We start from the raw sequence: 13,791 nt of genomic DNA, 5'->3' as shown, positions 1-13,791 counted from the left end.
CGGTGTGTTGTGGGGTCCGCTTCGATACTTGTGTCTCAGGGTCGGCTCCCCAGTCACTCATTGGCTGGGGTTTTTTCCCAAGACTGGATGTGATGGCTTTTTCTTCAGAAGCACGCCCTTTGCACAGATTTTATTCAAGTTGCAGTTGTTGTCAGTGGAGTTGCAGTTGGACGAAACATTGGTTAAGCCACGCTTCAGGTATTGTGCACAGTTCTTTCATAATCAAAGTCGAATTTATTGTCATCTGCACAAGTCCATGTGTGCACAGGTGCAATGAAAAACTTCCTTGCAGCAGCATCACAGGCACAGAGCAGCATATAAGCAGCAGTCACAAGAAAAACATAATTGAACACAAATTAAACACAATTTTTACAGGAAGAACACAATTAGAACAAAAAAAGTTGATTTTAGTGCAAAGTGGTCCCAGTGTTGCTAAACTGTAGTGATTAGCCTTGTGCCAGTTGGTTTAAGAACCGAATGGTTGAAGGGAAGTACCTGTTCCTGAACCTGGTGGTGTGGGACTTCAGGCTTCTGTACCTCCTGCCCGATGGGAGCTGTGAGAAGATGGCACGGCCCGGACGGTGGGGATCTTTGATGATAGATGTTGCCTTCCTGAGGCAGTCCCTCCTGTAGATACTCCCGATGGTGGGGAGGGATGTGCCCGTGATGCATGTCTGTACGTATGCGATGTGATGTCTGCTCACCACATTGCAGGAAGGATGTGGTTACAATAGAGAGAGTGCAGAAGAGATTCACCTGGATGTTGCCTGGAATGGAGCGCTTTACTTATAAGGAGAGATTGGATACACTGGAATTTTCCTCACTGATGCCTTTAGAAGGCTCAGGGGTGACCTTGTAGAGGTTTATAAAATGATGAGGGGTATAGATAGGATAGATAGTCGGTCTTTCTCCCCAGGGCAAGGGAGTCAAGAACGAGAGGGCACAGGTTTAAGGACGTTGCCTGGAATGGAGGGATTGGACAGGCTAGGTTTGTTCTCACCAGAACACAGGAGGCTGAGGGGTGACCTTATGGAGGCTTGTAAAATTGAGGTGCATCGAAAGAATAGAGAGTTGGAATCTTTCTCCCAGGGTAGGAGAATCCTGAACTAGAGGGGGAGAAACAAAATGTTGGAGGAACTAGTGGGTCCGGAGTCATGCGGTCGCGTACGAGCAGTTTTCAACCCCGCCGCCTCACGTTTCTTGTCCCGAAACAGGAATCAGCCTCCCTGAGGGCGTGGACCCGTCCTTCCTCGCCGCCCTCCCCGAGGACATCCGCCGCGAGGTGCTGCAGAACCAGCTGGGCATCCGGCCCCCCAACCGGGCGGCGGCCACTGTGGCGGCCACGGCCGCAGCAGCAGCCGCCGCTGCAGCAGCTACCCTGGTGGGCAACCAGGCGGTCACCGAGGTCAGCCCCGAGTTCCTGGCAGCCCTCCCACCGGCCATACAAGAGGAGGTAGGAACCGCCTTCGATCGACTTGGTTTATTATTTGGAAAGGGTGCAGAAGGGGTTCACCAGGATGTTACCTGGAATGGAATAACGAGAGACTGAATTGGCTGGGTGGTTTTCCCTGGAGCAGAGGAGCCTGAGGGGTGACCAGATAGCAGTGCACAAAATTTTGAGGGAGACGGTAAAAGAAAATCCATTACAGGAAGGATGTGGAGGCTTTGGAGAGGGTAGAAGAGGTTCACCAGGATGCTGCCTGGATTGGAGAGTGTTAGCTATAAGGAGAGGTTGGACAAACTAGGGTTGTTTTCTCTGGAGCATTGGAGGCTGAAGGGAGACTTGGAGGTTTATAAGATTGAGAGGCACAGATAGGGTAGGGTTCAGAATTTTTTTCCCCGGGGTCTGAATGTCCAATACTGGAGGGTGAGAGGGGAAAGTTGAAAGGAGATGTGCGAGGCAAGGTTTTTCTTCTGCACAGAGAGTGGCGGGTGCCTGGAGGCAAATACAATAAAAGGCTCTTAGGCACATCAATGTGCAGGGAACGGACGGAGATGGACATTGTGAAGGCAGAGGGTCCATATCCCTCTGTTCTCTGCACATTCACGTGGGCAGAAGGGATTAGTTTAGTTAGGCGTTGGTTTAATTAGTTCGGCATAACATTGTGGGCCAAAGGGCCTGTTCTTGTGCTGTTCTATTATTGTCACGTGCGCCAAGCAGCAGTGAAAAGCTTTTGTTTGCATGCCATCCAGACACACTATTCCATAGATAAGTACATCAAGGTAGAAAAAAGCAAAACAGAATGCAGAATACGGTGTTACAGTTACAGAGAAAGTGCAGTGCAGGTGGACAAATAAAGTTCAAGGGCCACGACGAGGTAGATTGGGAGATCAAGGGTTCATCTGTTAGCATACGAACATAAGAGTCTGATAACAGTGGGACAGAAGCTCCCCTTGAACCTGGTGCTACGTGTTCTCGAGCTTTTGTATCTTCTGCCCAACGGGAGAGGGGAGAAGAGAGAATGACCGGGGCGGGAGGGGTCCTTGATAATGTTGGCTGCGGGAAGCGGAGACGGAGTCAGTGGAGGGGGAGGCTGGTCCTCGTGGCGGACTGGGCTGCGATCACCACTCACTGCTCCCAGCGGTTCGTGGGAGCATTGGTGGCGGGGAGGGATCGGTGGGTGCTGTCCCGTCAACATGACCGCAGCACGGCGAAGGATTCGTCCTCCCCATACAAAGGCGGGGAAGGATGTGGTGGTCTTGGTCTTGCATCTGTGTCCGCTCTCTCCAAGCCCTTCACGAGCTGAAAGACCTCTCCTCGCTCACCCCTCAGCTGCTTTTCTCCTCCAGGGAAGGGACTGTCCGTCTGTTTATCGTTCTGTGGTGTCCTCCTTGTAAATCAACTCTGGGAGGGGGTGGGTCCAGTTCCCCTTCACGGTGTATTGGTATTGGTTTATTATTGTCACTTGCACCGAGGTACAGTGAAAAACTTATCTTGCAAACTGATCGTACAGATCAATTCATTACACAGTGCAGTTACATTGGGTTAGTACAGAGTGCATTGAGGTTGTACAGGTAAAAACAATAACAGTGCAGAGTAAAGTGTCACAGCTACAGAGAAAGTGCAGTGCAATAAGGTGCAAGGTCACAACAAGGTAGATCGTGAGGTCAGAGTCCATCTCATCGTATAAGGGAACCGTTCAATAGTCTTATCACAGTGGGGTAGAAGCTGTCCTTAAGCCTGGTGGTACGTGCCCTCAGGCTCCTGTATCTTCTACCCGATGGGAGAGGAGAGAAGAGAGAATGACCCGGGTGGGTGGGGTCTTTGATTATGCTGGCTGCTACACCAAGGCAGCGAGAGGTAAAGACAGAGTCCAAGGAGGGGAGGCTGGTGTCCGTGACGCGCTGGGCTGTGTCCACAACTCTCTGCAGTTTCTTGCGGTGCTGGGCAGAGCAGTTGCCGTACCGAGCCGTGATACATCCAGATAGGATGGTTTCTGTGGTGCATCTATGGTGGCGACCAGAGCTGAGACAAGGGTCCGGCCAAGGTTTGACGTGTGTGTGTGTGTGTGTGTGTGCAGGTGCTGGCCCAGCAGAGGGTGGAGCAGCAGCGCAGGGAGCTGGCGCAGACAGCCAACCCCGACACCCCCATGGACCCGGTCACCTTCATCCAGACACTGCCCTCTGACCTGCGGCGGAGCGTGCTGGAGGACATGGAGGACAGCGTGCTGGCGGTGATGCCGCCTGACATTGCGGCTGAGGCGCAGGCGCTCCGCCGGGAGCAGGAGGCCCGGCAGCGGCAGCTGATGCATGAGCGCCTGTTCAGCCATAGCAGCTCTTCCGCGCTTTCCGCCATCCTACGGAGTACAGGTACACCCCCCATCATACCTCGGCCCCTACCTGTGTCACACGTACACCCCCCTCCCTGTGTCACACGTACACCCCCCTCCCTCCCTCCTCCCCTTCCCCATCCCTCCTTTCCCTCCCTCCCTCCCTCCATCTCCCCTCCTCAGCATCTCGCTGCCCCTCCCGTGCGTCGCCTGCCCGCCAGATCCCTTCCTCGCGACTCCAGACGGGAGCTGCCGTCACGGCACGCGGGAGGTCCCTCACTCCCTGCTTTGTCGCTGCAGGCTTCACCGGTCGCCTGGGTGGAAACCGAGGGGTGCAGTACACACGCCTGGCCGTGCAGAGGAGCGGACCCTTCCAGTGGGGGAGTGGCACCCACAACAGGTACACCGAGCGCGGCAGAGTAGCACGGCGCCAGTCGAGCATCAGGGATTCGGAACGAGGCTCTGGTCCCAACACAAGGCAAGGGTTTTGCCTGGGAGCGGGTCTTCATTCTCACTTGCCGGTCCTATACCCCAGAGCGGAGACGGCCAGGGGTAGAGAGAGCCAAACCACGCTGTAAAAGCTCAACTGTCGGGCCACTGGTCCCAGTCAGACAAAGACATCGCCTGACCCTTCCCTGGGCTCGACTGCCTCATTCCCATCAGCCCAGTCAGTGAGTCCAGCCACTCTCCCAATCCCTCTCAGAAGCTGCTGCTCGCCCCCTCCGTCGGACCGTCTGCTCCCCAATGCCCCCGTCCCAGCGGTCTGGCACCCCTTCTGATCCTTGGAGTGCCCGGCCTTTCCCCACCTCTCCTCCCGCCCAGCCTCTCTCACCCTTGCTCACCACCTTTCCTGTCTAATAGGTAGGCCTCTCGCCTATTCCTTGGGCGCGCCTCCCCTTCTTCCCCCACCTTCGCCTCTGTTATCCCGACCTCTCCCTCCGCCCCCAGAGCTGCCCATTGCTCGGGCGCGTCTGCCCTTCCCCCACCCTCAGCTCCGTCAGCCATGACCTACCGCTGCTCCCACATTCCACCCTTTCTATCAACTCGACTGCTCTTCCCTCCCCCCTTCCCTTCCACTGTAGAACCACCCCGCTCCTCCATCTGCCTGGCCAGGTCCTCCCGTCAGCCCAGCAGCTTCCACCCACTCCTCTCACCCACCCCCCACCCACCCAATCCCGGTCCTGTCCCTCTGCTGACCCAGCATCTCCTCCCAAATTGCCGCTCGCCAAGACTGTGCCAACCCGTGCAGCCGAGCTTTCACTGTCCTGGAGACCCAGCTTCAGCTCTCCACTGGAAAACGTTCTCCTCAGTTCAATGCAGAGGATTAAAAAGGGCTTGAGGGGGGAAGGGTGGTGGGGAGGGGGGGGCGGCGTTCTCAGAGCAGTGGGTGCCAGTTTTCAGAACAGATTTTAAGGCAAGTGGAACCCGGGGTGATGATTAACCAGGGAGTATCTTGGAATCCGCCGTACAGAGGGGGATGGGAAGCAGATTCAATAGTAACTCCCGCAAGGCAATTAGATAATCTCTTCTCGAGCTCATTCAAGGTTGGCGGCAACTCCAGTTTCGGGCTGGGATTTGGGCGGGAGAGCACCTTCGAAATTAGGCTCGGCCTGATCCTGCAGAATAGCGGAGAAGGCTTGGAAGGGGCTGACTTGCTTTTTCCCTCTTTCAATTTGAGGAGGGAGACGGAGCTGGTACGGGCAGAAGGGGCCGAAGGGCATCCCCTGCCAGAAGCCTTCATTGCAGTTGTCCGCAATGTTGCGAAGCTGCCTCCTCGGTCGTTGCATTGACGTCGGCTGTGTGTCTCCCTCCATCCTTTTTCCCCTCCCCCTCCCCACCCCACCACAGAGCGTCCAGCAGCAGCAACGTGGACAGCCTGCTCCGGCTGCGCGGGCGCCTCCTCCTGGACCACGAGGCCCTGTCCTGCCTGCTCGTCCTGCTCTTCGTGGACGAGCCAAAGCTCAACACCAGCCGGCTGCACCGGGTGCTGCGCAACCTCTGCTACCACACGCAGACGCGCAACTGGGTCATCAAGAGCCTGCTCTCCATCCTGCAGCGCAGCAGCGAGAGCGAGCTCTGCATCGAGACCCCCAAGCACCCCGAGGAGAAGGGCAAGAGGGCCACCAAGGCCACCCCAGCCGGCCATGAGCACCGGCCCCTGGACCTGCTGCACAAGATGGAAGCCAAGACCACCAGCCAGCTGTCCTGGCTCTCCGTCTCCATGGACGCCGCCCTGGGCTGCCGCACCAATATCTTCCAGATCCAGCGGTCGGGAGGACGCAAGCACTCGGAGAAGCATGTGGGCTGCGGCTCAACCGTCCACATCCACCCCCAGGCCGCCCCGGTGGTCTGTCGGCACGTCCTGGACACCCTGATACAGCTCGCCAAGGTGAGCGTAAAAGCCGGGAGGTCGCGTTGCAGCTGTGTAAAACTTCGATTCAAAGACATTGAGTTTAGTACAGAGTGCATTGAGGTAGTACAGGTAAAAACAATAACAGTACAGAGTAAAGTGTCACAGCTACAGAGAAAGTGCAGTGCAATAAGGTGCAAGTTCACAACAAGGTAGATCGTGAGGTCAATCTCATCGTATAAGGGAACCGTTCAATGGTCTTATCACAGTGGGGTAGAAGCTGTTCTTGAGCCTGATGGTACATGCCCTCAGGCTCCTGTATCTTCTACCCGATGGGAGAGGAGAGAAGAGAGAATGTCCCGGGTGGGTAGGGTCTTTGATTATGCCGGCTGCTTCACCAAGACAACGAGAGGTTAAGACAGAGTCCAAGGAGAGGAGCCATCACACACTCCCGGGGTCAGACACAGAGTGAAACTCCCTCTACACTGTCCCATCACACACTCCTGGGGTCAGACACAGAGTGAAGCTCCCTCCACACCGTCCCATCGCACACTCCCAGGGTCAGACACAGAGTGAAGCTCCCTCTACACCGTCCCATCACACGCTCCCAGTGTGTTCCAGAGCCTCAGAATTAGAGGTGGAGGGGGTTAGTGAGTGAGGAGGAAGCTGTCCAGTCAGTCTTACCTTAGCGTCAGACTCTTTAACAAAGGACTGCAGATGCTGGAATCCTGAACAGAGCTCTTGTACGATAAAGATGGACTCTTGACCTCACAATCCACCTTGTCGTGGCCCTTGAACCTTTTGTCTGCCTGCACTGCACTTTCTCTGTGACCGTGACACCTTATTCTGCGTTCTGTTATTGATCTTTTGTACTACCTCGACGTACTTATGTTTTGAAATGATCGGCGTGGATGGCACCCAGAACGGAAAAGTTTTTCACTGTATCTCAGTGATAATAAACAGACTATCACTGACCATCCAACTGTTCTGTTCCAGGTTTTCCCAAGCCACTTCACGCAGCAGAAGGCCAAAGAGGCAAGCGGTGAAACGGACAAGGAGAAGCTGAACAAGCAGCCTGTGACCAGCCCGTGCCTCGGCCAACCTGTGGGAGGAGGAGGAGGAGGGGGCAGCACCGGTGGCACCGGCACGGGCATCTCCACGGACTTCTGGGACTTGCTTGTCAAGCTGGACAACATGAATGTCAGCCGGAAGGGCAAGACCTCGGTCAAGGCCACGCCAGCTTCCACCAGCGAAGGGGAGAACAGCCAGTGCAGCCTGGAGTCATCCCCCCTGGGCCAGCTGATGAACATGCTCTCCCACCCCGTCATCCGCCGCAGCTCGCTGCTGACCGAGAAGCTGCTGAGGCTCCTGTCGCTCATCTCCATCGCACTGCCTGACAAGGCGGCGGCAGAAGTGGCGGTCAACCACGGCGGCGCAGCCGAGGTGACGCTTGTCGGCTCCGTCACCTGTAAGTCACCGGGTCGTGCCCCTCACCTGACCTCGGGTGGCCTGTCTTTTAATTGCACGAGAAAATAGGAGGCTGTCGTGGGCCGGGGAGGTGGGGGGGTCCCTTGTGTCTTCTCTTCCGTCCCTGTTCCAGACCCTCAGATCTTTCACCAATTTGTCTGCCTCCACTGCAACCCACCTTGCGCAACTTGCCACCCTCTGCAAGGTACTCATGCACCTCAGTTTTAAATGACCTCCAACAACCCCCCCCCCCCCCAGCTCCCCAATCTTGTTACTGTTTCCCCTCACTCGAGACCCTCGCACGAGCAGAAACATCTATCCTGTCGTGCCCGTTTTCTGCTCCAGATCCCAGCCGCGACAGTTTCCATCTGATCGTCGAGGAGGGAGGGAGAGAAACCACCTCCCGAAAATATACAGGGGAAACTCCATGACTCTGGATTGACAGCCAGAGTCTATTTTAGATGCAGTTGGACCGAGTTGCTACTGGGGTTCATATGAAATATCACAAAGCCAAGCACAATCGAGGACCCATAAGAGAGACTGCGGATGCTGGACCACCTGTCTCTGACAGCTCTCTCTCCTTCCTCGATCTTTCTGTCTCCATCTCAGGGGATTCCTTATCCACCGACATCTTCTGCAAACCCACTGATGCCCACAGCTACCTTGATTACAGCTCCTCCCACCCTGTCTCTCGCAAGGACACCTTTTTCTCAATTTCTCTGCCTCCGCCGCATCTGCTCCCATGATGAGGCTTTCCACTCCAGGACATCCGAGATCTCTAACCGGGGCTCCCCCCCACCCCAACTGTGGTCGAGAGAGCTCACACCTGCATCTCTGCCATTTCCCGTACCTCTACTCTCACCCCCATCCCTCCCAGACCCAACAGGGACAGGGTCCCCCTTGTCCTCACATTTCATCCCACCGGCCTACGTGTCCAACACATCATTCTCCGCCACTTCCGCCATCTCCAACGAGACCCCACCATCAAGCATATCTTCCCCTCCCCACCCCTTTCTGCCTTCCGCAGGGACCGTGCTCTCTCCGCGACTCCCGAGTTCACTCCTCCCCCCCACCCATCCCGCTCCCACCCCAGGAACTTTCCACTGCCCCCGCCATAGGTGCAACACCTGCCCCTGCGCCACCTCCATCCAGGGACCCAAACAGTCCTTTCAGGTGATCAGAGATTCACCTGCACCTCCCTTTAATATCATCCACTGCATCTGGTGCTCCCAGTGTGGCCTCTACATTGGCGAAACCAAACGCAGACTAGGTGACTGTTTCACAGAACCCCTGTGCTCCGTCCGTAACCGTGACCTGTATCTCCCCGTTGCCGGTCACTTCAACTCCCCCTCCCACCCCATCACTGACATGTCAGTCCTCGGCCTCCTCCACTGCCGGGAGAATTCCAACCGCAAACTGGAGGAACAGCACCTCGTTTTCCATCTTGGAACCTTGCAGCCTAACGGCATGAACATTGAATTCCCCCACTTTAAGTAATCCCCACCCCCCTTCCCCACAAACAACCTGCCCCCCACCGTGCTTCTTCTCTTCTTCCCTTTCCTAGCCTCTTTTTCCTTCCCTTTGACCCATCCCCCGGTGGATCTGCTCTCCCCTCCTCCCCCGCACCTGCCCATCACCATCTCTTACCTGCATCTACCTATCACCACCCTGTGCCCACCCTGCCTCCCCTCTTTTTGTCCACCTCTCACTGCTCTGCTTTTCCCTCCTACATGTTGGGCTTCCCCTTTTCCTACTTTCGGTCCTGACCCAAAACGTTGACCGCCTGCTTTTCTCCACAGATGCTGCCTGGCCTGCTGAGTTCCTCCAGCATCGTCGTGTTTTTCATCCAGATTCCAGCATCTGCAGTCCTTTGCTTCTCTGCGGATGCTGGAAATCTGGAGCAACACACACACATAAAATGCTGGAGGAACTCAGCGAGTCGGGCAGCATCTACCGGAGGGAAGTGAACTGTCTGATGAAGGGCCTCAGTCCGAAATGTCAACTGTTCGTTTCCCTCCAGTAGATGCTGCCTGACCCACTGAATTCCTCCAGCATTTGGTGCGTGTTGTTCCACAATCGAGGACTCAATGGCCGAGAGCTAATTTTGATGAGATACAAACAGCAAACTGCTACCGGAACCTGGGCAGAATCTGTGGATGGAAATGGACAGTCAGTGTTTGGGGTTGAGACCCTTCATCTGGACTTGAAACGCCGACTGTCCATTTCCCCAATTCGATGTGGAGTCTTGCTGCTTGTACACTCTCGGGGGCAGGGATAGCACAGAGTCAGGAGCACAGAGATGTTTCCTACACAGGCTGCTCCTGCAAACTCTCCCCTTCCACGCCCTGGTTTGCTATCCAGACATTGCCACGGTGGTCAGTTCTGCTAAGAGGCCCTCTCTCCAAGTGGGTGTCCTCCCCCTTCACATCAGGGAGCTCAGATGGGGAGTGTTCCACAGAGCAGTTGCCCTGCTAGAGGTTTTTTAAGCTGGTTCTTCAGGCAGAAAGGGACAAGTTGGTCAGGTGCCCTCCTTCTGTTGGTCTGCTCCTGGGCCCAGCCAGGGTGGCCGTTCATGGCTGCAGGCAAAGGGAGGCCCCTCAGCGGCTCCATTTGAGCCGACTGCCTGAGGATGCGTCTGTGCCTGGGCGGCCCCAGGGCGAGAGCACGCAGTGCACCTAAGCTCTCTGGTGGTCTTCCAGGACTGGAGTGCATCCTGGATAGAATGGAGAGCAATCTCATATAATGGTGCATTAAACTTGTAAATTATTTCAAAACAAAAAAAAAATGTTAGGTACTAGTAAAGTTACCCCTACATACTCCCAGGAAGGGACAACGTGGGTCAATTACAGACTAAAGCCCTCTATGCACCATCCCATCTCACACCCAGTGTGGGGACAATCTGGGTTGGACATAATGAAGCTCCCGTGGCTGGGCCAGTATGTATTAGTTGCAATGCAAAGCAGTGTAAGCATTGTCCCATTGGTACACCCTCACCCTGGTGTCCACGTTGGACAAACGCTCGTCCTTGAAGGGCTGACGGTCTCATTTGCAGGACGTTGGGGAAGAGAGAGAAGGAGGGGGAGTGAGAACCTCAGTGCGTTCACTCTCCCCATAATGCTTTCTGTATCCGCGGGCCTGGTTGGGAATTGGGGTGGGGTACCTAAAGTCCAGGCGGATGGATAACTGAAGACTTCCAGTTGTGCCTCCCACCCGTTCGGCTAATGTCACCTCTTTGGTTCTTTCCAGCAACTCCAAAAGCCACAAAGTCTCCAGCAAAGGCCACATCAGAAGGGGCAGCCAGTACCACCGACAGCAAGGTCCAGAATTCTGGCCTGACGGAGAAACAGCTGCAGCTCTCTGTGGAGGTAATGTAGCCACTGGCCTCATTGTAACCCCGGGCTGCCACAGAACATGACCCAACAGTTGCTGAGTCTTTCAATTCTGGTTTATACTTGTGAAGTGCGTGAATTCCTGAGTATCAGATGCCCCCTCTTGGAGCCAAGCGCGGCTTTGCGAGGACTCCTGCACATCAGTTTGCTTTTGGCTTTATCGTTGGCACAGTGAAAAGCTTTTGTCTGTGTACCATCCATACATAAGTACATCAAGGTGATAAAACAAGTATAGAGGAGGGAATACTGTGTGACAGTTACAGAGAAAGTGCAGTGTGGGTAGACAAATAAAGTGCAAGGGCCATGGCGAGGTAGATTGGAGGGGTCAAGAGTTCCATCTGTAGCATCTGAGAGGTCTGATCACAGAGAGGTAACATGGGGCATTACAGCACAGTACAGGCCCTTTGGCCCATGATTTTGTGCTGACATATTATCCTGCTCTAAGATCTATCTAACCCTTCCCTCCCACATAGCCCCCTATTTTCCTATCATTCATGTGGCTATCTAAGAGAGAGAGTCTCTTAAATGTCCCTGATGTACCTACCCCCACAGCCTCTGCCGGCAGTGTGTTCCATGCACCCACCACTCTGTTTTTAAAAAAAAACTTACCCCTGACATCCCCCTTGTACCTACCTCCAATCACCTTAAAATTATGTCCCCTCATCCTTGAGTCTGGTTATTTACCTGCCATCCAGACAGATCATTCTATACGCAAGTGCATGGAGGTAGTACATGGGAAAGAAAAAACACAGAGTGAAGAATGGAGTGTTGCAGTTACAGAGAAAGTGCAGCGCTGGTAGACAGTAAGGTGCAGGGGCAGTGACGAGGTCGTGGGTTCATCTGTTAGCGTACGCGAGGTCCATTCAAGAGTCTGATAACAGTGGGATAGAAGCTGTCCTTGAGCCTGGTGGTACGTGCTCTCAGGCTTTTGCGTCTTCTGCCTGACTGGGGGGGAGAGAGAATGACGGGTGGGAGGGGTCCTTAATTATGTCGGCTGCTCTCCCAAGGCAGCAGGAAGTGTGGATGGAGTCAATGGACGGGAGGTTGGTTTGCCTGATGGACGAGTATTCTCTCTTTGTCACGTGTCCAATGATCAACTCTCATCATCCCCACCCTCCTGCATTTGCTTCGACCCTCCCCTCCCCTCCCCAAACGGGCGTCAATCTGTCAGCTCGTTCCTCCTGAGGGCGTGCGGTTCGGAGCTCACTGCTGCTGGCATCCTTTCAAGGTCATTGATGACTGCGTGCTGCACCCTCATGGACGTGTGCTTGGGGAGTCGGGGCCAGCGACGATGTAAACCCAGGCTGAATGTAGTCCCTTCAATAACACCCCATCTGTGTTGCGTGACAGGTGCTGACCTCCCACTCGTGTTCGGAAGAAGGCCTGGAAGACGCAGCGAACATTCTACTTCAGCTCTCCAGAGGGGAGCCAGGGACCAGGGACACCGTCCTGAAGCTTCTGCTGAGTGGGGCTCGGCAACTGGGGTACACGCTGTGTCAGCAGATAGGTACCAGTCTCTCCTCTACACTCCAGTGGGCCCCACGGGTTTAGTGAGGGAGTACTTGCATGATGCGTCACACCCCCACTGAAACCTCAGAATTAAATTGCCCTGTTTTCCCAGTGAACCAATTCATTCTATTCTCCCTATCCGCGGCACATCAGGTAGAGCAGCTGCCTCTCAGATTCAGAGACCCAGGTTCCATCCCGTCCTCGAGCGCTGTGTCAGTCTATTTGTGTGGAGTTTGCACTGTGACAGTTGACCCGCGCTCTGTAATAAATCAGACAACAGCAGAACCAAAGAACTTATGATTAATGCTTTATTAGTTTAACTTTAGCGCGAGTTGGGGGTACATGGAGGAGCAAACAGTCAGTGCTGCTCTTCCCTGCACGTGGCCCAACTCAAGGAATACAGGGTGCTAACAAACTTAAATACATTGTTCTTCGGTGGGTGTCCACCTACTGCACAGGCATACCCATATTTGGGTACGCTTGATCAGCTCACGCTACCATTGGTCAAGCCCAGGCTGCTGTGTGCAGCCAGACAGGTTAACACACCTTTCACAGTTAGGCACAAACAACCCTGTTTCCTTGTGGCCTTGAAGCTCAGCAACTCCATGCTGCACAGTTTTTTGAAATAAATACACCAAATCCTTGAGTTGATATAGTGCCAGTACTTAATCCAAGCCCAAATGGACCCATCTTTGTGTAAACTGGTTTATTATTGTCACATGTACTGACGTACAGTGGAAAACGTTGTTTTGCATACCATCCATACAGATCATTTCATTACATCAGTGCATCGAGGTAATACAGGGGAAAACAATAACAGAATGCAGAATAAAGTGTCACAGTTACAGTGAAGGTGCAGTGCAGGCAGACAATAAGGTGCAAGGGCCATGACAAGGTAGATTGTGAGGTCAAGAGTCCACATTATCGTACTAGGAGACCATTCAATAGTCATAACAGCGCTGGCTTTGAGCCTGGTGGTATGTGCTTTCAGGCTTTTGCATCTTCTGCCTGATGGAAGGGGTGAGGAGGGAATGTCTGTGGTGGGTGGGTGGGGGCCTTTGGTTATGCTGGCTGCTTTCCCAAGCCAGTGAGGTGTAGACAGAGTCCACGGAGGGTAAGTGTGTCCACAACTCTCTGCAGTTTCTTGCGGTCACGGGCAGAGCAGTTGCCGTGATGAATCTGGAAAGGATGCTTTCTATGGTGCATCTCGGGTTCAGGTTGGGTGTCAGGGAAAGTTTGTATCCTCGAGTCATAGATATGGTACGTAAACAGGCCCTTCAGCCCACTGAGTCCACACCGACTGTCA

At 54.4% G+C, this 13,791-nt stretch overlaps 1 protein-coding gene across 11 annotated transcripts in view; it reads left to right on the top strand.

The window, feature by feature from the left end:
• The window catches only part of huwe1 (HECT, UBA and WWE domain containing E3 ubiquitin protein ligase 1), a 275,712-nt gene that overhangs the window by 227,517 nt on the left and 34,404 nt on the right, over positions 1-13,791 (top strand). For all 11 annotated transcript variants that reach the window (XM_052009021.1, XM_052009019.1, XM_052009022.1 and 8 more), the window contains 7 exons: positions 1,215-1,453; positions 3,522-3,810; positions 4,071-4,170; positions 5,619-6,159; positions 7,117-7,588; positions 10,834-10,952; positions 12,327-12,483. In XM_052009021.1, coding sequence (XP_051864981.1) covers positions 1,215-1,453; positions 3,522-3,810; positions 4,071-4,170; positions 5,619-6,159; positions 7,117-7,588; positions 10,834-10,952; positions 12,327-12,483 — 1,917 coding nt within the window. The remainder of the gene's footprint in view (positions 1-1,214; positions 1,454-3,521; positions 3,811-4,070; positions 4,171-5,618; positions 6,160-7,116; positions 7,589-10,833; positions 10,953-12,326; positions 12,484-13,791) is intronic.

Source organism: Pristis pectinata, chromosome 43 (assembly GCF_009764475.1).
Source record: "Pristis pectinata isolate sPriPec2 chromosome 43, sPriPec2.1.pri, whole genome shotgun sequence".
Taxonomy (NCBI): domain Eukaryota; kingdom Metazoa; phylum Chordata; class Chondrichthyes; order Rhinopristiformes; family Pristidae; genus Pristis; species Pristis pectinata.
This window is presented reverse-complemented; position numbering and strand designations above follow the sequence as displayed.